This window comes from Pinus tabuliformis, chromosome J, assembly GCF_031772625.1.
Source record: "Pinus tabuliformis cultivar Carrire ecotype Pingquan chromosome J, CPIR1, whole genome shotgun sequence".
Taxonomy (NCBI): Eukaryota; Viridiplantae; Streptophyta; class Pinopsida; order Pinales; family Pinaceae; genus Pinus; species Pinus tabuliformis.
Genome location: NC_142295.1, coordinates 1,020,648,878 through 1,020,676,827, shown reverse-complemented (window position 1 = coordinate 1,020,676,827; position 27,950 = coordinate 1,020,648,878). Strand labels below are relative to the sequence as shown.

The window sequence follows — 27,950 nt, the reverse complement described above, 5'->3', positions numbered from 1 at the left end:
AAATTGAGGGAGAGCCTAACTTAGACCCTTGGTTGTTCCCTCATATGCTGATAAGATTTTAATTTAAAACCCATTCATCAATCACAAACAAACCTTCAAACATCTAAACAATTAAATGAAATAAGATCTATTATGAAATAAAATGTTTCTTTGGTCCTTTTAGAGTGAGCTCAATTCTCTTAAGAACAAAGTGACAAATTATTCCATATACTACATTAAAACAACTTATATCTAAAACTATAGAATGGAAATTTATGTAAAATAAAGCTTTATTCTATTCCATCATAAGTTGGATACATGATCGAAGAGTCCTCCTCTTGGAATGGAGGAGGTGCTCCTATTTATACAAAAATTTAAGCAACTAACTCATTAATGGGGATCCACTAATCCCTCATATGGTTACAACCAATATGAGACACATATTCCTTTATCCATGATTTTTCTCCATGAGATATGCTTGATCCCTATCCCAAATATCCTTCAAATCTTCAAGAGAATTCGAATTTTAGTCTTGGAGGCCACATAAGAGTATCTTGGAACCTTCCAAATCACCTACACATGTCAACAAACTCATTCTAATTGTTAGATATAAGTATAAGCATATTATTTTCTAAGATTTAACCATAAATCCACTATAAAATGTTAAGAATTAATAAACTTTGGAAAAGCATAGATATAACCCAATGATGAGGTAAATGTAATGATGTGGAGGTGGAATGGAGGTGACATGAAGGTAATTAATGTGAAGGTATTGGTGAATAATGGAGTGAGAATAAGGACTATTTTGAGGCCCAACAGGAGGTGCATGGAAGAATAATTAGTCAGACAGATCCATTGGCGTAGAACCGATGGTCTTCACTGAGGAGGACATCGATGAGATAGGAGACACGGTTCGAGATGTGGTAGAGGACTTGTGGGGAAACATTGAAGACTAGTATGAACCAGTGTTGACAAAGGTCCAATAGGGCCTCAAGAAGTTGGAAGTTTAGGAGAGCATGGTTCAAGCGAGTGTGACTCAAGTGAGCATGGGTCAAGCAAGCATGGCACCATTTAGTATAACTATAGAAGTCACACCCGAGCTCAGGATTGTGCAACTACCAGGGGGTCTCTACATTTTGAGATATTTGAAGATTAGAAGCATGCGCAGTATTGGAAAAATCTAAGTCTCAACCTTGCAGCTCTCCCCATTTAGACATTGCACGAGCTACATCAGGGAGTCACTGATGAACTGAAGATACAAGAACAATGTGCTCTATTGGTAATTAAATAATTTAAATATGACAACCAACAAATGTTTGAGACCAAGAATCAGGCCATCATGGAGCATGGTGAGGCAGCTACGCACAGGAAACAACTAGAAGCAGCCATCACCAAAGCATGCAGTGAGCTATCGGAGCTCCAAATCCAGAAAGAGGAAACATCATAGGAGAAGCTTCAAAAGCTTATGGAAACATTAAAAGAATCAAGTTGCAAGTTGACAGAGTCAAATTCAAGTTGGAAATGAAAATTGTGGAGTTGTAGATGAGGCTGCAGTCGACAATTGCCCTGGAAGTTCACGAAAATCACGCAACAGATATCAAGGATGCTATGGAAGATATAGATACTACAGTCAAGGACTGTATTAAGATCTTTGAAGACACTATGGAGATATGGACCTCGCTGTATGAGGACCAACATGTACAAAAAATTCAGGTAGAGATCTATGACATGCAACAAAAGTTTGATGAAATCAAAATGATGGCATGAACCTTAGCACCTGCCCAACGATTTTCCCGACTCCAGGAGGGAAAATTTTTGTAGGGATAGATTGATGAGCTACAGAAAAAAGAGTATGTCATTTCAGCACAGACGCAACCATTGGCTGAGGAAGCGTTCAACTCTTACAAACAATGGAGAGTAAATTGAAGAACATAAGGAAGATGCAAAGAACCATCGATCTAGCAACAACAGGGTCGACAATAGAAAAATTGGTAGAGGAAGTATGACAAGCCGCCATGTAGTGCACTGAGACACTTCATCTTTTGAAGGATGAATACAATGGTCTCAAAGCAAATATTCAAGATGTACCAGTTGAGTGACTCTGGACAAGTCACATATTTGTGTTGGGAGCTTGTTGGGTATGGTCCTCATAGGTAAAAATTTTGTCAAATTTTTGTAAAGAATCCACATTTTGAGGAGCAAAATTTGATTCCCACAGTGTTTTAGGAGTCATAGGGGATTTAGGGTGGGTCAAAGCCCCTTATTTTGTAAATGAATGGGATTAAATTCTATGTCTTGAGTCTGTCCATGGTTTGCGGACCATCGTATTGTAAGGGAAAAATATATATAAAGGGATGTCTTAGTAAGTCAAAACCATGTTATGATATGCTTGGACATTTTGATTCTGTAATTGTCATATCTATCTGTATTCGAGTGAAGGGGAAGTCTCCTGTAGCTCTGTATGCAAAGACCTCGGTAAGTTTGCAGCTGTGTGTGCAGGCCCCTACAGCTATGTCTGTAGGGTAAGAAAGATTGTAATTTTGAAGATGTGAAGATAATAAGGAATATTTTGAAGGCAAAGCTATGTACTTACATGTTGTGCTTATTTTATGAAGTTATTGTTTACTTCTATGTTTCCCAAGTAAAATATAGGTCAAATATGATGGATGAGTGTTGTTATAATTAATTAGTTAAGATCCATTGATTTATTTATAATAGATAGAGTTTAGATCTGTGAGTAGTATTTTTGCATGAATAGATCAAGTTTAGTATAATACTAAGTAAGATCACTTAGCACAGATATAGATTTAAGACTAAGTCAAGATCCACACTCCATATCCTTCTGGATGTAGAAACTTGTTTCCAGCATCCCTCAATATCATAGATCATTGTCGAAAGGGTTGGTGGTATAGGGTTTTGTTGGTTAGCGCAGCTAACTCTAAACCCGAGTCTGAGCCCCTCAAGCCAACAACCATAGATTGGGTTGAACCAAATATTTCTTTCAACCAATCAACTCACATGAATGTGGGACTCACAACAAAATAAACGAGGGCTTCCTTAGGCTTTACTGTATATCCCACCAAGGGATTCCCAGGCCCAAAAACCTCATCAATACAACCAGGCTTTACCGCAATCACATCATATCACTAGGCCTATACAACCATGGATGCCTTCAGATCTCTCGACGTAAACTACAAGGAATTTGTATGTGTCAACCTCTCAACTTTATCGTGTATCCCTCCATTACTGATCAAGTGATTCCTAGGCCTACAAGGTCACCACCCTCTGGGCTTTACTATGTATCCCACGATTATCAGCTAAGGGATTCCTAGGCCAAATCAAGGCTATTCAAAATCATGATTTATTGTATACCCCACCTAGAGTTTCCTAAGCCTTGTGATCAATCCTTACACCAGCCACTTAGCTTTGAATCCATCTATCAATTCAGCTTAACCAAAACAAGAGAACTCCATTACACCATGGATATTCGAAAATGGCAAGGCAAGGTTGAAGAACATTGTCACACCTGGAAAAACCCATTCCAAAGACAGCAAGAGAACAAAAAACACACATGTATGTACCGTGCATTCCAAAACTAGAGAGGAAATCATACGTGCAACTTGATACCTACAAGTAATTCTATTATAGTTGCTTGATCCTTCTCTTCGTTGCTTGATATTTTTATTCCTCTTGCTTTATTTCCTTCCTTTGCCTTCTTTCCTTCAATGCTAGATTGCTCCAATAATTATCTAAGTGTCCAAGAGTATGAGAGAGAGAGTAGAGAGAGAGAGCTCCAAAATTGAACTGAAAAAATGTTGTGAACTAATCTTTAGAAGCCTTTTTATCAATGAAGCCTCTATTTTATTCATTTTCCATTATTTTACTTCATTTTCCTCCTCACATGCAACCTATTACCTTTCACCTTCCTTTTCTCATATTTTCCATTTTTTTCATAAATAAAATGCCAATTAATGTCATTTTTCCTTTCCAAAGCCTTTGCCATTTACTTTTCCAATTTCCTTAGCCATAATAAACAAAATGAACACCCACACTAGATGTTTTTCCCAACATTCATCTCAGAATACATTTCCCATGAAATTGGCTATTATTTTTCATTTATTAACTTTATTACATGGAATTTTGACCAGGGCGAGTACAAAACCCTCCCCCATAGGGGAACACTATCCTTGGTGTTCAATGACACCTACCACCAACAAGATTTCTGAGAAGCAAAGCACACTGCCCAAGGAGCTTTATAATTTAGCTCAATTCAGTATTTACAATGACCATCCTACTAAGAAGCAAACCAACATGTGCTAGTAAAAAATGAGAGATTAGTCAGTACGTGACTAAAAGAGTTAGTCACCACAATTATTTCAAGTGAATTACTACTAAATTTGAGCAATTTTAAGTGAACCAACTAAAACCGACTAACCTAAACGGCTAATTTAGTCTAGGGATAAAATATAAGACTAGGTAATAAGTGACCCAACTAAAAACAACTAACCTAAATGACTAATTTTGTCGAGAACCAAAATATATGACTAGATAATACGTGAAAAAATTAAAAATTATTAACCTAAATGACTACTATTGTCCAAGAATAAAAATATGACCCACTAACAAGCACAAATGTATGAATTAATCATTTATTCTAGTCATTTTTAATTATGTCACTTCCTGGTTTTTGGGCCTGTGTAGTGGCATCTTTCTTCTTAGGTGTGTGACATTTAGTGCTTTAATGCACGAGCCAAGTGTGGCCTCTGGATTTTGAGTTTATAAAGTGGTTTTGGTGCATGTGGGAGGAATCTTCTCTATCCTTGCATGCCAATTGGTTCTCCCCCATGCACATCTCCTCTCTGAGATTTTCTAAACTTCGATGGTCTCTGCGTAAGAGGTTGTGGTGGCAAGGATTCTAGGTGGGATGGCTTGTTGTTGTCCAGTGTCAACATGAGGGTGGTGGAGAGCGTGCTCAACTCCATCCTTGATGGCTTGAGGGGGCCTGACCCAGGTTCGGAGTTATTTAGCCAAACAAATCCCTACACTACTAGCCCTTTCGACATCAGCCCACGGAGTGCAGACTGAAGTCTCACGCAAAGCAGTATGGGGGGATGTTGGAGCCAAGTTTCCACACCCTTGAGATGTCTGAGGTGTCGATTTAGTCCAACTATGCCTACCTTCGCGCAGGTCACTTTGAACATTGTTCTAACCATCAATACCTTTGCGATCTGGTATAATCGCATTTTGCGCAGCCCTAACCAGGGGCTGAGATGCTTTCGTGCTGCCATGGTAGTGACCTACGCTACTTCACCAAACTACACCATGTATATTACTTATCTTCTTACATATCTTAGTTAACTTCACATAAACAGTTAGTCTATCTTGCATTCACTTAATCAACACAGTCATATATATTCGCGCATCATATAAACAATAGAAATGCAATTCATACCCAATATATTCAATGCATAAAACATGAAACAAATACACAGAAATGATATAAAACTTCTCTTTATTAATGCTTCCAACTATTACAGACTCAAATCGCCTTGTGCGCTCTATTGCAGGGGTTCGCACACTCAGCTGCTGACTACTAGGCCTCTACACACAACCTCAGAGCCTTCTCGTACTCTACGACCGAAAACTAGACTTTACTCCATAGATATGACTCAACTCTTCATCCTTAGCTTGGTCATGATTCATCTCTTACTACTTAGAGCCTCGCTCTATTTAGACAATCCCATGGTTCGCCGACCAAGGGTAGATATCTATAGCCAAAATTACAATAACAAAATTGAGGTTGGACAACCCTATGACTCTTTTACAAGCTACGTGCTCCGCACCCAAAAAATGCAGAGTCTTTACATCGGAGTTAGAATTTTTGACCAAAATTTGGGCTATGAGCCCCAGAACTTCCCTTGGGGGATCCCGCGCCCAATAGGCCCCAACACAAACATCGTGACTCGCCCTCAAGTCACTCTATTGATGCGGAAATCTTTGCGCAAAGATCTCCCAATTATGCCTGGATTGCTATAAGATTGACAATGCACTGAGTGTCTGCCTACTGTACTTCTTCGATGTGATATTCAGAGACCGTTGTAGCTGAACCACTACCATGAACCTTTTCCTATGTTGCTTGCAGCTGCACGAGATTTTTTTCAGTGGAGGTTGTAATGATATATGCCTCATCAATCCACTTTTGTAAACGTGCCTTCAAAATTACTTCCTTATACCGAGAAACGTCTACCTATTCCTTGAGTGCTTTCACCTACTGCATCCTCGCGAGCCTCTGTGTAATTTATAGCGCCTTGCTAGACAACCCTTTGTAATTTATAGTACCTTTTGAATTTTCATTCGGACATTCCCCCCACGTTCGGTCCATTAATGCTTGATTGGCGATAGTTTTTCACAAATATAGCCCATAAAGTTTGCCTTAAATGCCTATCGATCGCTCCATTTGGTCTCAAACCAAGCATCACATCGTGAATAGTTACTGTAACGGTCACTTTCCAGCTGACCCGCGTGGCAGTGCAACTACCCTTGCACTGTCGTGGACGTTGTGACACTTCGCTACTGCGCACAGTCTTGACATTGCGTAGCTTCTAGGTAGAGTAGTTTATAGTCCCACGCCTCCTTTCAGCTGCCTGGAGTGCTAAGACTATGCTTCCGTCGGCTAGTCAGAGGGTTGGGCCACTTGTGTATGGCTTCAAACAACTACCATTTACTTTTCCTAGGAAAGGCTCTCCATTTAATTTTACCAACTGCACCACACCACCATCTGTGATCTCCTTAATAACATACAGTCCCAACCAATGCATTTTGAGTTTGCCTGGGAATTTATCAAACTTACTATCATATAATGACACCAAATCATTCACCTTAAAGGTGCACAACTTAATATGTCGATTGTGCCAGGCCTTTTCACACTGCTTTTGTACTTGCTGGTGGAATCTAGCCAAAAACCATTCTTCTTCGAGCTCCTCCAACTGCACGAGCCTCTCTTGCATGTCGTCCTATAAGCTCATAACACTGTAGGTATGCGCAAGTCCCAATCACTTCGATGCGCATTGCATACCTTGTTCACCATGTTGCACACCTTGTTGAACACTTCCACGTGGAGAACCTTTTACGTCATTGTTCTTCCTACATAATGTTTCCCCAACATTAAGATCCATTTGCACATTTGGCCCCCCAACACATGCTTATTGACCATACATTTTAGCATGAAGTTCATGTGCATTCGTGTAGGTTGTTTTCCATATGCCTACACCCACCTAGCCAGATGTGCGCGTAGGTCATCCCATCCATTGTACTTGTCTACCAGTCACCCTAGGCTTCCCAAATCATATGTGCATCATTCTCCTACATTTGCGCCAATCGTCAAAGCTTCCTTTGTGCGTACCCCACCACCTCATGAGCATAGCACGTAGTACCCAGTCCAAGGCCTGGAAACATTGCTTTTCTGGCACCTCCCTTTCAAATTTATCCAAGAAGGTATCTACCTCACTTAAACCATCATAAGTAGGTAGATCTCTGACTTTTGTCGATATGCAGCGCAGTGATATTGTCATCATACTACAATTCAGTGTGGTTACCTCGTGTAACTGATTCTACCATCACTCTATCTCCTCATTAGAATCCAAAGTACAGGAGCTCTCACACTCCCATGAAATCCGCCCATCCACAATGGGATTTACCCAGTCTTTGTCTTGCGCTGTTATCTTGTAGATGCAGTCCAAATCATCATCACTTTCATATTCGCACACCAGCTTTGTATAGCGTGATCCTTCAGCAGGGTCCAGGGGTATAATTACGTGTAGTGACTTCTTCTCAAAAATCATCTTGCGCTTCTTCATATTAATCACCCCGTTCATGCCAGTGGCCCAATCAATTCCTAAGAGTGTGGGGTAGGGATTGCTATCATCAACAATCTCTATCACTTCAAAGTCTGCCAGCATGCTCACTCCCTCAATATCCATAGTTATTCCCTGCAATCGCCCCATGGGTATTATTTTCTGCTGGTTCGCCATTTGCAGATAAATCGGAGATGACTACAGCGTAGGTCTCCCCATTTGCTCCCATGTCTATTTTGACAGAAATTCGCATCTGATCCTAAATCCAAGATGAATTGATCCATCTGATATTGTATCGAGGATGCCAATTTTATTGCTAGAGTTTCATAGTTCCATCACCGAAAATTTAGGGAAGCCATTGAGATTGAAAGAAGGCCAAGCAATCTCAATAGAGATGATGGTTGGAAGATCAATAGTTGCTGGGTCCCGGCCCTTGCCTCCTAGTCATTTCCTCCCCTTCCTCCCCTCCCTCTTTTAATAGCTTGTTCTAGAGATTTCCCCTTGATATCCTTTAACCTTCTTTCTTTAGCCATAGTTCTTTGATCCTCTTTGGAAATCTTCCTTGATTTCTTATAATCTTTTTCATACCTTTCTTAAAGGGTTAAATTATATAATATAAGATATTTAAATAGCAAATTTATGTTCTAAGTAGACGGCTTTACTAATAAATTTATGTTAATTAGTTACCCATCCCTTAATTAAATACTATTATTATAACACTATTATAATAACAATACAATAAATCCTTACAATTACTAATTTCCCTAGAACTAGTAATACAGGTTCCTATTAGATTACTAATAAATTGATACCCTAACCATTGATAGTAAGAATAATACCATTATCATAACGAATATTACTTTTAATACCAATATTAATGATAATAATATAATAATAATAATGATAATAATACTAATCTGATTGATCTAGTATATATAATATAACGATAACTAAGATTATTTTAGTTAATGTTTACATTTAATAATGTCCATAGATCTATTAATATTTATTCCAATTAAATAACCTTACTATTAAATTTATATTAATTAGTTACACAAGACATTAATAATAAGGTTAATACTATAACATTATTATAATAATAGTATAATATCAATTATTAGTTATTATTAAATCCTTTCGGTTACTAACAATTATTGTCCCTAGATATATTATTTCTAGCAATTTTAATATAAATATTCCCTAATATTATTATTAACTCAAATATGATTATCTTTTCACTTAAATAACATATGATAAGTATTAAAATAATATTTTAGCATAATAATATTATATAATTAAACAAATTGAATAGTCAAATCTAGCCGTTCTTGGTCAATCTTAGCCGTTTATCAAGTCTGACCTAATATAGCCGTTTTTTAGTGAAACCTAGCCGTTGGATGATCTACTCTCCCTATTTAATATGCAGCCATGATCTAGTTCTTCAACTTGTCCTGACGATGAACCACACTTGTTGGTTCGAAACGCGTTGACAAATGTACTATCATGTGATCTACGCTGAATTTTTTCTCATATTCTCTGATCTACGCAGTTAGCCTCATTTCTCTTCCCATCCTTGTCTTATGCTTTCCAATCTTTTGGACTACACACGGTTCTCGTGGCGTGGTCCCGACGCATTTGTTAATGAGTTCATGTAATCCTTTTACAGCCTTACTATCACACAGTAACTTCATACATGTTTCTAGGAATGTCGTGAACATAGATGGGTCCATCTCCAGCTCCAGTCTATCTTTGCTTCCTGAAGTGGAGGCATCAACGAATCTCTTCTTAGCTTCCATGAAGGTTTCCCGAATGTGCTCCAAATCAAACTCCGCTTCTTTCACCGGAGCTTTGCGAACCTAAGTAATATCTTCTAGTTGTTTGCCTTTGTCATCTCCCATTGTGATTCCACTTCGGAGCATAATGCTCACATTCATATCTTCCTCACATGGTTCAAACCTCATCATTTGCAGGTTCTGAGTAGGGGGAGGTGGTAGTGCTCCGTTGTCATGTATCCTAGCTATCAACGTAGGACAATCTTTTGTCTCATAATCAAACAAGGTGCAATACAAACACGATGGGTGCATTGGTTTTATGCAATCGCAGGCATAATGTCCCGGCCCTTTGCAATTGTAGCATATCAACTGTCTGCAACCTCTTCTAGGTCCTCCTCCACCTCGGCCTCGTCCACGCCTATGAAATCCTGTCACACCATTCTTGCATTTTGGTCAAGGGAGCACATTCCGGCCTGAACTCTATAGGTGGGAGTTCTGTCCATCATCAACTAATAGCTTCTACAAGTGCACTCATCGTGTCCCACCAACCTACAAAATTTTCAGAACAACTGATGTGAATTTTGTGTTGAGATTGCAACAAGATGATGGAGCTTAGTGAAAAGAGTCGCCTTCACTAAGTGGGCCCGCAGGAAAATTATGGCGCAAGTTCAATTTTTGGATCCCAGCAGGGATGATCACAGCAGGAGTGACCACAGCAGGGATGATCACAACAGGAGTGACCACAGCAGGAGTGATCACAGTAGGAGTGACCACAGCAGGAGTGATCACAGCAGGAGTGATCAAAGTCTATTTTTGGACGGGCTGTCCAAAATAGAAAAGTCAAATATTATTGTCTCATAATAATATTTGGACTATAAACTTGATCTTATTCTCTTGGAGCACTTCAGTTTGAGCTACAGATGTGGCCCATGCACCTGTCAGAAGGAAGTAGGCTTTTCTTATGAGTCAGTTGAGTTGTTGCATGCATGACTTCAGTTAGAACTCAATCAGTTGAGTTTGGTGGAGTTGATGGAGTTGTGTTCAGTTTGACTTGGTTAAACTAGTTGTATTTAGTCTAACTGCAAATAGACTAATGATGAGTTGTTAAACTAATTATTAACTCATAATACAACTATAGAATACATTAGTTAACTCAGTTGCATGTTAGTGCATGTTCAATTCAATAGGGACAGGTGTTAGAGAATCAGATTGCTATCAGTTATGACTATAGTTGTGCATGAGGATTTGCACAATCAAGGGATTGAGTATGCCAATGAGTTTTCTCATGTATTTTCCCAGTGTTATAGCCTCTTCTCACGTATAACATAGTGTGAGTGATTCTTTGGAGGTGAAATACGAGTTTGGTAAACCATTCTCATTCATTCTTGAGCAGGTATTGAGCAGTGCAGGCAGGCAAGCAGTGGAATAGATTTGGAGATCAGATCTTAGCTGTATTGTGTGTAACAGGTGGAGCTGGTACTGGATTTCTTGTGATAAGTATTGTAATTTGTAATGTTACATGGTCTCAATCATTAATATACAGATAGTTTGGGTTTTTAGCGAGATGCTTTCCCTGGGTTACATACTGTGTTAATGTGTGAATGCTCTTGATGTTTTATTGTTATTGATGATGCTATATTGATGATCAACGTAGAGGAGCTTATGTATTGTGTATGTATTCCGCAATAGTACATGATCAGGATAATATCTGTTGAATATGTGTTAAATTATTCAAAATTTCTACATGGTATCAGAGCTAGATACATTGTAGAAAAAGTTTCTACATGGTATTAGAGCTGTTGATCATCAGATCTGCTATTCAGGAAGTGTTTACATTCTATTTCTTCAGGCAGAGTCTGTAATCGGGCCAGGTAGCCTCTGGATTCATCCTTCCTTTGGAAGGTGAGATATCTGGTAAATGCCCATACAGTCAATCTCTGTACGAGAAATATTGTGTTTTCACAAATCTTAGATCCGAGGCACTTGAGTTGGAGCTAGTGGAAATCGAATTTGCAGCAGTGTTGTTAAAATGTCTTTCAACGGATTGCAAATGTTATTCCAAAGCAAGAGTGACCTGGTGCTCAAGGATAAACTCAGAAACAATAAAGGTGAGAATGGATCTTCATCAAAGGTATCTGATGAAGAGAATTGTGCTTTGGTTGCCAAAGCAAAGAAAGGGAAGAGCAAGAAAGCTTCTCAATCTGGTGCGAAAGGCAAGAAGCAGGATATGTCTAAGGTGAAGTGTTTTCACTGTCACCAGCATGGACACTATGCCACTAATTGTCCGCAGAAGAAGAAGAACAAGCAGGCTGCTGGATCGACAGCAGGAGAGGCTCTAGCCTCACAGTTTGAGCTTGATTTTTCATTGATCACATGCTTGATTTCAAGTGTGATGGGATCGGTGTGGTTCTTGGATAGTGGTGCATCTTTTCACATGACGGGAGATAGAGATTTGTTCTTTGATCTGGAGGAAAAAGATTTTGGAGTGCACATCGAGATGGGTGATGATGGTAGATACAGTGCGACCGGTATTGGCACCATTTCCTTTGAGAGGGAGTCTGGTAAACCCTTCGTATTGAAGGAAGTCATGCATGTTCCAGGATTGAAGAAGAATCTTATCTCAGTGGCAATGTTAGAAGACAAGGGGTATGATGTTGTTTTCAGCGAGGGAAAGGCTTTCCTGCGCAGCAAGACAACTGGTGAGACCTAGAAGATAGGGGTTCAAGTGAGGAACCTTTATTAGTTGCATGTAGATGGATGCGCAGCAATGGCAGGCAAGGCAGAAGGATTGGTGAGCCGGGATGATGGCGAGTTGTGGCATAGGAGATTGGGTCACCTTCACCATGAAGCCTTGAAGATAGTGCAGCAGATCACTACAGGACTTCCTAAAGGCACACTTGCGCAGTCAGATCAGTGCAAGGGGTGTACTTTGGGGAAGTTTGTGAAAGCCACCTTTCACGAGAAGGATAGTCACACCACGATGATCATTGAGAGAATTCACACAGACGTGTGTGGACCTTTCTCAGTTGCTTCGACAGCAAAACACAAGTATTATGTGATTTTTGTTGATGATTTCTCTCGTAAGTGCTGGATCTTCTTCATGCAGAAGAAGAGTGAGACATATTCAAAGTTATGTGAATTCAAAGCACTGGTTGAGAAGGAGTCGAGGAAGAAGGTGAAGGCTCTTAGGAGCGATAATGGTGGTGAATACTGTATCTCAGACGAGTTCAAGGATTTCTGCAAGGCAGAAGGGATTCGTAGAGAGCTCATAGCTCCCCATAACCCACAACAGAACGGGGTAGCTGAGCGGAAGAAAAGAACGATTGTGGGTGCTGCACGGGCAATGTTGCAGGATCAGGGCCTACCCCTTCACTTGTGGGCGGAAGCATGCAATACAGTTGTTTATGTGCATAACCGTTTTCCTCATAGGATACTTGGCATGAGTACACCCGAGGAGGCTTATTCTGGTAAGAAGCCTGATCTTTCTCATTTGAGGATTTTTGGTGCTAACATTTACATGCATGTGACGAAGGATGCTAGGAAGAAGTTGGAGCCAACCACAGAGGTTGGGATATTTGTGGGGTACACTGATACGCCCCATAACTATCGTGTGTATTTTCCAGACAGTGGTAAAACTATCGTGCAACGGGATATAAAATTTTAGGAGGAGAAAGCCATGAAGTGTTCGCTTGAAAGGGATCTACACTTGCATGTAGATGAGGAGCTATTAGTTCCTAAGGATGAGCTTCAGGACATGGATCAGCCACAGGACGAGGTTCATGGAGTGGAAGAGGCCACTCATGCAGTGCCAACCATCAAAGGGCGAAAGCGCTTGACAGAAGCTGAGCGACTGGCTCAAGATGCAGAGAAAGTTGTAGGACCACCTACTGCCCAACGCAGGCAGAGACAGTCACCTGATCAGTACACTGGATACATGTCTCTTATGAGCAAGTGTGTTGTGACTGTGCCATCCTCTTTCGAGGAAGCTGTGGAGGATCCTGCATGGGTAGATGCCATGGTGGAAGAGTATGATTCTATTGTCAGAAACAGTGCATGGGAGATTGTTCCTAGATCAGAAGGGAAATCAGTGGTGGGTTCGAGATGGATCTACAAAGTTAAGCAGGTAGCTGGCAGGAGTGTAGAGAAGTACAAGGCAAGATTTGTTGCCCGAGGCTTTTCACAGATAGAGGGGATCGATTATGAGGAGACCTTTGCACCTGTCACAAGGTATTCTTCCATACGGACGATTCTTGCTCTCTCAGCGCAGATGGGATGGCACATTCATCATATGGATGTGAAGACTGCGTTCCTCAACGGAGTCATTGAGGAGGAGGTGTACATCGAGCAACCCGAAGGCTTTGAGGTCTTCAGCAGCGAGCCGCATGTGTGCAGGCTCAAGAGAGCGTTGTATGGGTTGAAGCAAGAACCACGTGATTGGTACACACAGATAGACAACTATTTCACAGGACTTGGATTCTCTAAGAGCGAGGAGGATCCTAACCTATACCAAATTGTGGTGGAGGGTAAGTTGCTTATCATTGTACTGTATGTTGATGATTTGATTCTAACGGGTGATGAGCTGTTGATACTGTCATGCAAGAAGGATCTTGCTACAGAGTTTGAGATGAAGGATTTGGGCCTCCTTCACTATTTCCTAGGATTGGAAATATGGCAGCGTAGTGGTGGACTGTTTGTTTCTCAGGGCAAGTATGCTCGGGAGATACTGGAGAAGTTCAACATGCATGGCTGCAATCCTATTGATACTCCTCTTCCTGGAGGTTGGAGGAAGGAGGATGCCACTTCGGGAGAAGAAGTGGATGCCACTGTTTATCGACAGTTGGTGGGGTCACTGATGTATTTGGTTAATACACGACCCGATATATGCTATGCAGTTAACCAGCTTTCACAAGCTATGGTTAAGCCTACCAAGCTCTTCTGGAAGGCGGGCACGCATGTATTGTGTAATTTGAGAGGCACATCGGGATATGGATCTTGGTACATACATGAGGATGCAGATTGGGCAAGGAGCTCAAGAGGCTGAGTATATGGCAGCAAGGACATCAGGTACCATCATATCAGAGATTGTGTGCAGCGGAGGATCATGTTACTTTCATACATTCCAACGGAGGATCAGGATGCTAATATTCTGACGAAGGCTCTCACCAGGAGCAAATTCGAATACCACCAAGGCAGGATAGGGGTTGCTGATAATCCATATCTTGTCGAGAGGGAGTGTTGAGATTGCAACAAGATGATGGAGCTTAGTGAAAAGAGTCGCCTTCACTAAGTGGGCCCGCAGGCAAATTATGGCGCAAGTTCTATTTTTGGATCCCAGTAGGGATGATCACAGCAAGAGTGACCACAGCAGGGATAATCACAGCAGGAGTGACCACAACAAGAATGACCACAGCAGGAGTGATCACAGTAGGAGTGACCACAGTAGGAGTGATCACAGCAGGAGTGATCAAAGTCTATTTTTAGACTGGCTGTCCAAAATAGAAAAGTCAAATATTATTGTCTCATAATAATATTTGGACTATAAACTTGATATTATTCTCTTGGAGCACTTCAGTTTGAGCTATAGATGTGGCCCATGTAGCTGTCAGAAGGAAGTACACTTTTCTTATGAGTCAGTTGAGTTGTTGCATGCATGACTTTAGTTAGAACTCAATCAGTTGAGTTTGGTGGAATTGATTGTGGAGTTGTGTTCAGTTTGACTTGGTTAAACTAGTTGTAGTTAGTCTAACTGAAAATAGACTAATGATGAGTTGTTAAACTAATTATTAACTCATAATACAACTATAGAATACATCAGTTAACTCAGTTGCATGTCAGTGCATGTTCATTTCAACAGGGACAGGTGTTAGAGAATCAGATTGCTATCAGTTGTGACTATAGTTGTGCATGAGGATTTGCACAATCAAGGGATTGAGTATGCCAATGAGTTTGCTCATGTATTTTCCCAGTATTATAGCCTCTGCTCATGTCTAACACGGTGTGAGTGATTATTTGGAGGTGAAATACGAGTTTGGTAAACCATTCTCATTCATTCTTGAGCAGGTATTGAGCAGTGGAGGCAGGCAAGCAGTGGAATAGATTTGGAGATCAGATCTTAGCTGTATTGTGTAACAGGTGGAGCTGGTACTAGATTGCTTGTGATAAGCATTTTACTTTGTAATGTTACATGGTCTCAATCATTAATATACAGATAGTTGGGGTTTTTAGCGAGATGCTTTCCCCGGGTTGCATACTGTGTTAATGTGTGAATGCTCTTGATGTTTTATTGTTATTGATGCTGCTATATTGATGATCAACGTATAGGAGCTTATGTATTGTGTATGTATTCTGCAATAGTACATGATCAGGATAATCTCTGTTGAATATGTGTTAAATTATTCAAAATTTCTACATTTTGCGTATACTTCTATAACAAATGGTAGTTGTCCGTGGCATGTTTTCCAGCTATTTGAAAAATCACGCACCACAAAGCTAGCACCGCGCTAGGTACTGCTTGTGCTTCCAGCCTTGAAGGCATCGGTCCTCCTCCTGCAAAGTAGTTTGTGAAAACTGGGTAGTGGTCCTTGTCATGACCTTGACCCTTGCATTTTACACACCACACCTCTTCGTGCACTTCTGGTCGAGATGTCCTATCTTGTTTCAGACTCTTTATCTCAAGGCATAAATTCTTCAGCTGCATGTGGATCTGCTAAACTCCTAAGTTAGGATCCTACATCGGGGTCTCATGCAACCTCATCATGATCTCTAAGGCCTTCGTCTGAGTCGTTAGCTTCTGTTGCGATAACAAACTCCTTAAATGCAGGGTTAGTGAAGCTACAAACCACTTGCGATGTTTTCCATCCGCTAGATTCATATTAACTTCACGAATCCTACATTTCAGGCTTTGATCCAGCTCCTAAGGAGTCTTGCCTAGTAGCATCATTATTTCTTTGAAGCCAATGATTGACTATGCTTTAGAATTCGACCTGCTAAATTATTTATTTAGTGCTGTTTGGATATCTGCGATTCCCACATTTGGATTATCATTGGAGTTCTTAATATACTAGGTTAGCGTGTGATCCTGCAGGGTGCTAACCAGTGTCACTTTATTTATATTGTCATATGTAACTCCCTGCGCTTCCCATACGTCTCTTACAATGAACCAAAATTGGTCCGGATCCTCATTTCCCAATCCCTTGAACATAGGCAACTTCACTGTGCTTGCCATATTGAATTGTAGTGGTGTTGGAGGTGGTACGAATGAAGATGGAGGTGATGATGAAAAATCTAGTGATAGTGTGGGTGGGGGTGGTATTCATGGAATTCTTTTCCTTATCAAATGGATCGCACTTCGCGAGCTCTTCCTCATCCTCTTGTGCATGTGAAATCAAGGGGTTATTTTTTGGTCCCTTACTTCCTTCGTCCTTGTAAGCTTTTCCACTTCACGTAGCCCTGAACATCAAGCTAACTGCATAACCCTCTTTTCACACAATAGCATTTTAATCCAAGTATTTAAAGACTTTATGTACTTACCTCACGGTCCTTTGAGAAAGCATCACTTTGCCTTGCTATAGCTGATGGAGGTGTCGACCACGAGCTCAGTAATGTATCATCCTATAATTTGTCAAGCCAATGATCAACAACGCGCATGATCTTATCCTCTGATGCTTCGAACCTTTGCACTAATTCAGGGGTCCACACAATAGGACTGTTATGTTTCCACCTTCCTCGGCTATCTGCTAGCTTCATAATCCACTCATATAGCTCTGTAGGGAAGGACACGAAGAAGATTTTGCGGATCTCCATGTACATGTAGCAGTCTAACCACTCTTCTTTTGAGAGTTGCGGGTTCCTATTCTCCTGCGCTGTGAACTTGTGAATTCTTCTATCCAACCAGCCTTCAATTTCCTTTTTAGTTGGATCCCAATGATACGACATTAGACATTTCTATGTAGATTTCGGTCCCGGCAACGAAGCCATTTGTTGGCTTGAGGGGGCATGAACCAGGTTCAGAGTTATTTAGACAAACAAATCCCTACATTACTAGCCCTTTTGACATCAGCCCATGGAGCGCGAACTGAAGTCTCACCTGAACTAGTATGGTGGGATGTTGAAACCAAGTTTCCGCACCCTTGAGAAGTATGAGGTGTCGATTTAGTCCAACTATGCCTACCTTTTCGCATGTCACTTTGCTCACTATTCTAACTGTCAATACCTTCATGATCTGGTATAATATCCTTTTGTGCAGCCCTAACCAGGGGTTGATATGCTTTCACGCTGCTATGGCAGTGACCTGTGCTACTTCCCCAAACTACACTATGTATCTTACTTATCTTCTTACATATCTTAGTTAACTTCGCGTAAACAGATAGTCTATCTTGCATTCACTTAATCAACACAATCATATATATTCATGCATCATATAAATAGTAGAAATGCAATTCATACCCAATATATTCAATGCATAAAACAGGAAACAAATACATAGAAATGATATAAAACTTCTCTATATTAATGCTTCCAACTATTACAGACTTGACTCACCCTGCGCACTCAACTGCAGGGGTCTGTACACTTAGCTGTGGACTACTAGGCCTCTACACACTCAACTGTAGAGCCTTCTCCTACTCTATGACCCAAAACTAGACTTTACTCCATAGATATGACTCAACTCTTCATCCTTAGATTCGTCATGATTCATCTCTTACTACTTAGAGCCTCGCTCTATTTATACAATCCCATGGTCCACAGACCAAGGGTAGATCTCTACAATCGACATTACAATAACAAAATTGATGGTAGACAACCCTATGACTCTTTTACAAGCTATGCAATCCGTGCCCACAAAATGTAGAGTCTTTACATTGGAGTTACAATTTTTGACCAAAATCTTTGCTCTAAGCTCCAAAACTTCCCTTGGGCGTGTTGAGCCCTAGAGACGGTATGTAATTACCACTCACTTTGTCATATTTTCCTTGAATTCATAACTTCTTTACATTATGAAATAAGTATATGGCAAAAGATTATGATAGAATCTAGAAGAATTGTATGCAACGTAAAATGACTAATAATTACCCTTTTCCTATGCAGAAAAAGGAGAAAACGGAAGATCGCCATTCTAAAGGAAAAGAAAAGACAAGGTTAACTGTTGTCCCTTTGACAGGGAACTGTATCCAAACAAGGCAATCTAAACTGGAGTGTATAAGCCAAGAAAAGGAAGAGGAGGTACCAAATCGGCATAAGAGAACAAGAAGATAACCGAGAACTAACAGTATGGCGAATCCCTCAGGATCCTTTGATCCTGAGGGATCGCTACCTTAATGATTCATTGTATCATTGATATCTCCGCTCAACTGCTATAAGAGGAGGCAGCATTGCTAGCCCAAGGGACAGAACTATTGTGGTTTTTATGAAACTTACTGTTGTAATTGAAACTTTGATCATCGACTCTCTCTAAGAGCGATTATTGTAACTCTGTTTTGATGCGTAATATATAAACTTTGGTTGTTGTTCTATCTTTGATTCTGGAGTAATCTTAAGCAGTGTGTCCCTGGAGGCTAAGGGCCTAGCCCTGGTGGAACACTTGCTCCTGTACCATTATTTCCGATTCATGTGTGGTTTGATTTCTTTTATCCACTCTGTTCAGTAATCTGATGTTCCATACTATTTTACATATCGGTTCTGTTATATTTCGTTTCTACTTGAATAAGTAATGTTATTCTCTGCAACAGGAATGTTATGCTATTCATTCTAACTTTATATCACATTGTTGTTCCTTTAACAATGGATATGATCATATGACATTGATGTTCCTTACAGATTGCCATTGTTGTTCGATTACAGAGTAACAATGTTATATATTCATAAATCGGTATTACTATATTTATCTATGGTCTACTCTTAAATGTGATTGCTTTTCATTTGGGATTGCTATTCCATCGTGATCAAAATTGCTGTTCCTTTATACCCGAGATTCATACTTGTTATATCATAGCTCAGATTGTTGTTCCTTTTAATATAGGAGTGTCGTGTGTAATATTTGATCCGGTTTGTCGTACATTTACATTTGATTTAAGTTGTTGTTCCATATTTCATTTCCATTAGTTTGTTGTCCTATTTTCATTCGTTGTTCAAATCATTTCTAAAGTAAAGATTGTTACTCAATTCTTGTAGGATACAGTTATTGCTTCATTCATTTCTGTAGATTAAGGTTTTGCTGTTCAAATCCTACTAAATAGATTAGTCGTTGTTCCATTTCTTGTCATTTGAATTATCATTGCTTTGGTGTGCAAAACGATTTGAAACTGTAGTGAACATTGACATATGTTGTCCAGTTCTGAGATTGATGATCTTTTCCTTGATTGCTTTTTAATTGCATCAGTTTACAAAGGGAAGAGTTATCACTTGTAGCTTTTTGAGTGCATGATTTGAATTTTAAGTTGCTTTCTGAAAGTAGATTTTATTCCAAGCATCCATTTACTCTTGTATTTAAAGCACTATACTACTAGCATTACTTTGACAAATGACTGCCTCAAACTGAGTACACTCTTTGAAATAACAAATCATTCCTGGATTGATAATTAATGTAAGGTAAATAGAGGTGAAAAAGACCCTTTTTACTGCTGGACATTTTGGCGCCGTTGCCGGGGAAGAGTGTAGCCATTTCTTTCCTTTTCATAGTAGTGTAAGTACCTGCTAGGAAAGAATTGGGTTTTGAAAATGGAAGGTAAGAACCTACGTATAGAGCATGTAATAGCCCTTCTCCTTTGCCCACTTCCCTGCAGATTTGTTATTGTTTTGGGTAGAAATTAGTATTCGATTTTTGTGCATGACTAAGCAGAGAAAGCTTGAAAAGAACCCCAAATCACTACCCAAGCCTGATAAAGCTAAGAGGCCAGTGACCCTTGGTCGTTCAACCTTCATAGATGAAATCCTGAAGAAAGAAGAATCTCAACCTTCAGCGGGACCTAGATAAGTTGCTTCTAGACAACCTACTAGTTCCCTTCAGGCCATAGGATCACCATCTGTAGCCTTTGCTGAGGTGCATAGTCAAACCGAGGAGCAAGATTTTCAAGAAATTGAGAATTCTAGCCCAAAATCATTGCAAGAAGGGAACCTTAGCAACTTCTGTGAAGGAAGAGGAGAAACAGGGGAAACTGAAGAACCAAGATCTCCTCTTGGAATAATTCAGCCATTAAGCAGCCCAGATAAGGGAAGTGCTGTAAAAATCATTCATAACAAAGTTGAAGAACCTCAAGAATCAAAATCCCCCCAGACATTAGGGACTCTCATCATCCCAGACAAAGGAAGTGTTGTTAAGGCCATTCCTGTTAAAGCCATCCCCCCTCCATCTAGCCAACCTAGGAATACCCTCCTAGAAATTCTAGAAGGTTATTGGCACATATTTGACCAAATGGCCTAGAACCAGCCAAACACCCAAACTTCCACACTACAATATCCCATTGTAGATATTGCAGCCAATGCACCAATGAAGGCAATTCCTCTCCAGCATATCCCTACATTTCATGGCCTAACATCGGAAGATCCAGATGCATTTTTGTTTGAATTTGATGTGCTATGCAGAGGATATGACTATACCACCGATCCCTAGAAGCTGAAACTATTTCCTTCTACATTAAAAGGAGCTGCTTTATGATGGTTTATGGGGTTGGGTGGAGGTGTTATAAATAAATGGGAACAGATGAAAAGTGCTTTCCTGAAGAAATATCAAGATTATTGTAGATCTAGAGAGTTAAAAGATGAAATATTTCAGATGGTAGCTAGACGTAATGAAACACTAGAAGAATATGTTGAACATTTTCAGTATAATCTTCAAATATCTCCTTATGCATCATTACCCTTACTTGATAATGTAATTAAACAACATTAATTAAAGGCATGAAGGAACAATGGATTGAAACATTGAATATTATGGGAAAAGGAGACATCTATCAAGAGGACTTTGCTAACATCATTGATTTATGTATCAGGATCTCACGAGGAAGCACAAGGCTAAAACTAGCAGAACATGACAGGTTTACAAGGGACAATAAGATCTCTGGAGAAGGAGTAACTTGCGTAGAAATTGGAAAATTATTAGAAAATTTCAAAACTGACATATTGGGAACTTTGACAACGCAATTTGATATTATGCAAGCCAAGCAGAAACAAGTAGAAGCAGAGAAAATTCTGGCAATCTTCTATCCCAGATGCAGAAAGAAACATAGCCACAAAGAGTGCCCATTAGATGCAGTCCAAGCTTGCACCATTTGTACAAAAGACCATTCTACAGAAAGCTATCCCTCACTTCTTGGCTTGAAAGAAGTGTACAAAGAAGTGGAAGAAGAACCATAACCGGTGTACCTACTTAATCTATGCTGTCAATGGCAGCCACGACAATTAGGTATGTTCCGCGATCCAACTTCTTCTTTTCAGCCTCCACAATATCATGCTCAACAATATAATACAATGTGGAAAAATCAACCTCCTTTCTCAAACTGGCCACAACAACCATTTCCTTCATCATCACCATGGCCGAATCAAACAAGCCAATCTAATTGGCCAAATTTTCCCTATGCCCCACCATATTGGCAAAAAAATGCATATCCAGCACAATGGTCCCCTCCTACTTCACAGAGTCAAGCCTGGCAGACAAACTAGAAAAGATCGATAAGTTAGCCAATAGGAATCATTCTGCTCCCTCAACCTACATTGCCAGCATTGCAACAAAACCCCCAGTCTAACTTAAGACCACAACTCCCAGCCCAACCCAACCCTAATCCAAATAATAGACCGGTTCAATCTATTCAAATAATTGAAACACCAGAGATAGAAACCGATCTAAGGGAATGCAATGACCTTCAATTAAGATCTGGGCGCATTATAGAAACCGAGGGAGATAAAAAGGTTCAAATTGAAAATCAGTTACCTGTAGAACAACCGTTACAAGACAAAGATGTGGCTACAAAACAAACTCATGATCAAATAACCACATCTTCTCCCCCATTCCCAGAACGATTAATTATACCACGACCTATAGAACATCTTGATTTTGACATTCTGGGAGAACTTAAAAACCTGTACATAAAAATCCCACTCCTCCAAGCCATTCAAGACATCCCAATATATGCAAAGACCATCAAAGAGCTATGTATAAAAAAACCAAGGAGGAGAATAACAAATAACCCAATAGTCCAAGTAGTTGGCACCTTATCTGACCTATTATCAGGAAAGAAAACACCCGTCAAATATGAAGACCCAGGAAATCCAATAGTAACAGTACAAATCAATGGACAAACCTTTTCAAATGCCTTAGTCGATTTAGGGGCTACAATTAATATCTTAACAACTACCACTTGTCGAAAACTGGGCATTACATCAGTAGAACCAACCTCCACTTTATTAGAACTGGCTGATCGATCAGTAGTTAGGTTGGAAGGTACACTACATGATGTCATGGTATCCATTGATTCTTGGGAATATCCTGCCGCCTTTCTGATAATAAACCCTAAAAACTGACTTAATGGACACGCAATAATTTTAGGCAGACCTTGGCTTGTAACCACTGATGCTTACATTGGCTGTCGACAAGGTAGTATGACTGGTGGGCTCCAGTATTGTAGCAATAATGCTACAACTCCTGGAACTCCCTTCTTTAATTTTATCAACCCGGCAGTTCATAACAAACTTGGAAGCGACGGTGCTGTATGCACAAGTACTAGCTCTTGCCGCAGCTATCACTTGGTCAGCTGGCACAAGTCTGCTAGGGGCTTAAGACAACTTCTATGAGCTCTTAGAAGAAGCTTGTTAACTGATGGATGAAAGCTAACTCAAAGGAAGTTGATCTACTTGCGGAAAGAAACTGAAAGCCAAAAAGAAATGCAAACCCTATCAAACCCTAATTCTACCAACTAGTCCTACTGATGCAAAAATGAGAATGCAAACTACGAGAAGAGATTCCATTACTTCTATGAAGGTCAAATACATGTGTCTACACTGCCTCTAGCTGAAGAAAACATCTTTTTGTATTTTTGACTAAGTTATGAGAATTATCATGCATGTGCTTTTAACTAGCTTTTCACTGTGCAGAGGTGGATCAAGGAGGAGAAATGCTTGGGAAAGGTTGGGAAGGTTCAGAGAGGGTCTAAGGGGTCCCTAACACCCTTCCAAAGAGTCTCACAAAGTTTGGCTACCAAGAAACCGCGTTTATGAGCTTCTACAGGAAGTCTGCAGGGGTTCTACAGGATGTTCAGGATTTCTACAGGATGTTCTGTAATTCTTCTACAGGATGTTTCGAAATGGGATTTTGGAGCATGGATGGAGGGAAAAAGATGGAGGAATGAGTATGGAGGTGAAATAGGGGTGTGAAGAGGTCTAGGACTTGGTGGATGAGGCTAAGGAGCGATTGGATTTGTTCAAGGATGGAGGAAGTGATGATGCACAAGAATGTAGGAATTAGGGCAAGGTGGGGAAAGTATGGCAAATGAAGGGTACGAATCATGGACTAAGGTTTGGAGCAGATTATCTGATGGATTATGGGTAGATAGAGAAGGATAACAGGTACTCTACAAGTGGTTTTTCAAACTGAACAAACAAAGACATGCAAGAAAACAAAGATCTAGTTATGCTACCCTAATATGATCTAGCTAACAGTAACAAGAATGGACAATAGCTTTATTTATAACAAGAACCACGTACAACACGTGAGCAAGAACATTCCAAAAGATCTAAATGCATGACTAACTCCTACCAATCTATTCTAAACATAAAAAGCTACTTTAACCATCAAAAGCAACCTAAATAACAAAGCAAGATTTAAATTTAAAGAGCAGATTTTATTTTAAGAACGCAGCAAAGACACATGATAGTAAACAAAGGAGGTACTGGGCGCTTGAGATGGGCCCAACCCCAAGAGCTACAGCCTCCCAAGAGAGATTTAGAGCTGGTGCAAAGCTGGATTCATCTTTATTGATCAAGAAATGAAGAGTTACATCAAAACTGTCCACAAGAAGAACTTGAACATGAGCTGAAAGCAAAGCTAACCTATTGCCTAAAAATCGAACTACAAAATGACTACAACAAGACTATGAAATGACTAACTACCAGCTAACCCAAATGAGGCCCTAAGCCTTCTTATTTATACAAATTTAGGACCCCAACAGTCCTCCTAAAATTTAGGGACTCGGCTGCCCAAAACTTGTAGTCAACAGCAGTCCTACTTGACTTGCTTGGCTGCCCTTGTGCTAATTGATTTGGTGGCCTTTGAACTCCGATCTGATGGTGGAGAATTCGAGGTAAGGGCCCATAAATGAAGGGGACACCTTCCTACAAATCCTCTCCCTTGTTCTCCCACGAATTTGGCTGCCAATTGCTCATTAAGACCTTCAATTTTGTCTCCAAGTTGACCAAAAAGGCTACACAAAGCACCCATTAGACTTGTTGGCATAATGACTAACCAAATTCACTCTATTAGCATAAATATAATAAAAAACATGCAATAAACTAATGAGAATGGTGGATTAAGTCAAATTAGGAGGTTGAATGAGCCCAAATAATTATCCATTTTTGGGGCTCATCATCACCCCCCTACTGAAAGTGTTGCTCATCCTCTGAGCAACCAATCTCTCTCCTCATCTTTGATGGCCCTGGTGGCCTCCTTGTCATGCCAAGCTTCTGAAGTGATGTCCTCTTCTCTGTCATGAAACCATGCTTCTTTGCTTCTTCCCACTACTTGCTCCTTTTCCTAAAGAATTCTCAGCTTTGGTATGATTGTGCAAGTATATTCAATCTGATGGCAGCAATGGTGGCGAAAGGAGATGAAACCAGTGGAGGATGGAAGAAAAGAGTGGTTGCATGTCTCCTCAACAGTCTTCAAGCTTCAAATCCCTCTCCATAATTGATTCTAGCCTACCCAAAGGCTTCTACAGGATGTTTCTGGTAAAAATACAGAACTTCCTGTAGAAAGTCCTGTAGCTGAGTTCTGGCTTCCTGTAGAAACAGACAACACCACTGTATCCTGCTTGGCTGTGGGTGATTTTCCTTTCAGCTTGGCTGTGGCTACCTTAGAGGTGCCCTCACTGACGTGGACTTTTTCAGTCCTTTCCATTCTACTCTGTAGTCTTTTCTCCCTGGGTGTTAGTGTGGTTTTGTCCCCCTCTGTTTTGGCAGCTTGGTTTAATGCCACTGTTCCAATCACTGATGTTGTTGGATACATCTGCAGGGTTGTGCTTTTCTGGGCTTGTCACCAACTTGTCATCATTTGCCTTGCCCCATAGTACAATATACAGTCCTGCTATTACTAGAATTGCTCCCAGCAGACTTCCCAGATAATATTTCACATGAAGGATTAGCTGTTCCAACACTGCAACAATTATGGTTGAAGTTGGATTGAACATTGCAGCAAAGACAGGTCCCTTCAGACGGATACAGTAAGTCTGTACAAAGAAGGCAAATGCAAAGCATAATACTCCCTGCATATTATGGGCCAATATGATCAATGACGATGTTAAGAATTTCTGCACATTATTAAAACGAAGATGCGGTGCTCACAGAGTATATGATGCTGAGAAGCTGAATGTCCCACTTTAGCCTCTAAGCAGAGGCCTTTGGCTCAAAAATTAAAGCCACCACAGTGCACTGTAGAGTTCCTTACAGCATCGTGAGAGCTGTTAATGAAATTTCTGCTGGATATTTCTTAACAACTGGAGCCTGAAAGGTAAGCCATCCAGACCAAAATAAACAGCCGGCAAACAGCATCAGTGCTCCAAGTAGCCATGTGTTATGAAGAAACCTATTGAGCCTAATGAGAACAGGGCCCTTGTAGAAGGTCATAATCATTGCACCACCCACACATATAATGGTTCCTACAACTTTGGCTTGGCCATATTTACTCCTGATATCAACTTTCTCCAGTCTAAAAGCTATGGCCATCCAAAATGTGACAACAGGAACCAGGTTTGACGTTGCAGAAGCAAATGTAGCGGAGGTGTAATCTGGGCCAGCAAAGTAGAAATTATGAAATAGAGTTGTCTTACCCAGCCAGTGCAAGCACAAAGATCTGCCAGAAGATGGCACAGGTCTTTGCAGGGCGTTGGTCCCTTTCAAGAAAAAAACAAAAGGAGAAATAACTACTGTAGCAACAGCCAGGGTGTAAGCTACGAAAACAAAATGACTCATTCCTTCATCCAGAGCAACTCTGGTAATGATATTCATGCTAGCCAGGCAGACTTGAACTACAATCTTAGCTAAGAATGTTGCAAATGCAAATTAATCAGCGAATGGTGAGAGCATTTCAAGGATGAGTTCGATTGGCTGTTTATGGAGGCTTCCACTGATGGAGGGTGAGCTGGCTAAGTGCACGTTAGCCCCATGCAAACCATTGGTCCCCACTGTAGTGTAATTATGAACTGTAGTTCTCTGCCTGTATTCACTTCCATCAATTACGTTGGATTTTAAACAACCACCACTACCTGTTTTCAATTTTCTTCTTGAGATGGCTGAGCACATGTGTTGATTTCACCCACCGAGCGCTGTTCGAACTGGACGAGGGTGGCCAGTTAGCTGGCCACCGATTTTTTAATCCCAACCATCTCATTGCTCATGCTGTTTACGAATTACATTCATGCAAATAGAGGAACGAGTTTAGTCACATACCTGCAAGTCATGTGTGGTTGCTGTGAAGTGCTGAGATCTTTCATTTGCTGCATGCATTTGTTTTTGTGATTGCATGTGGCTTGGATGCTGATTTTTTGGTTGTTTTTTCTTGTGCAGGTGTCCTCTGGCCAGATCTAAGCTCCAGGCATTTGTTTCCACGTTCAAATCTGCACGTTCAAGCTGCTGCTGCTGAATTTTCACCGGGCCAGAACTTATTTTCGCCATTGCTCCCAAACGGTAAACCGGATCGATCTGAAACTTGCTGAGCATGTTCCTATCATCATGATGCACCTCCCATAGCAAAATCGTGATCAATGGATGCACAGATTTCAAGAAAAATGGAAAATGGCTGAAGATTTCAGAGATCAATTTCTCGGAAACCGTGCATCGGAATCGGCTGAAACTGCTTGGGTAGGTTATTATCACCCATATGCATCTCCCCATGAAATAGGTTTTAAAACGGATGCACAGATATGGAGAAAATGAAAAAATGGCTGAAGGAGATGGAGGCTGATTTCTCGGAAACCGTGCACCAGAATTGGCTGAAACTGCTCAAGCATGTTTCCATCACCCTTGTACAATTCCCCATAAAACGGTTTTTCAAATGGATACATGGTTTTCAAGTTATGGCAAAAGAAAATTTTGTTCTAGGTATTTTTGCTTCAAGGCATTTTGCAATTTTGTTGCATGGTATGAA

At 40.3% G+C, this 27,950-nt stretch overlaps 1 protein-coding gene across 1 annotated transcript in view; it reads right to left on the bottom strand.

Annotated features, from left to right (window-relative positions):
• LOC149230331 (protein WALLS ARE THIN 1-like) overlaps positions 1–26,812 on the bottom strand; it is a 46,161-nt gene extending 19,349 nt beyond the window's left edge. Inside the window, exons 1-2 of the mRNA XM_089381275.1 lie at positions 26,303–26,812; positions 25,813–26,070 (exon numbers count right to left, since the gene is read on the bottom strand). Of these exons, the coding sequence (XP_089237401.1) occupies positions 25,813–26,070; positions 26,303–26,812 (768 nt within the window). The remainder of the gene's footprint in view (positions 1–25,812; positions 26,071–26,302) is intronic.
• Between the last annotated feature and the right edge of the window lie 1,138 nt (positions 26,813–27,950).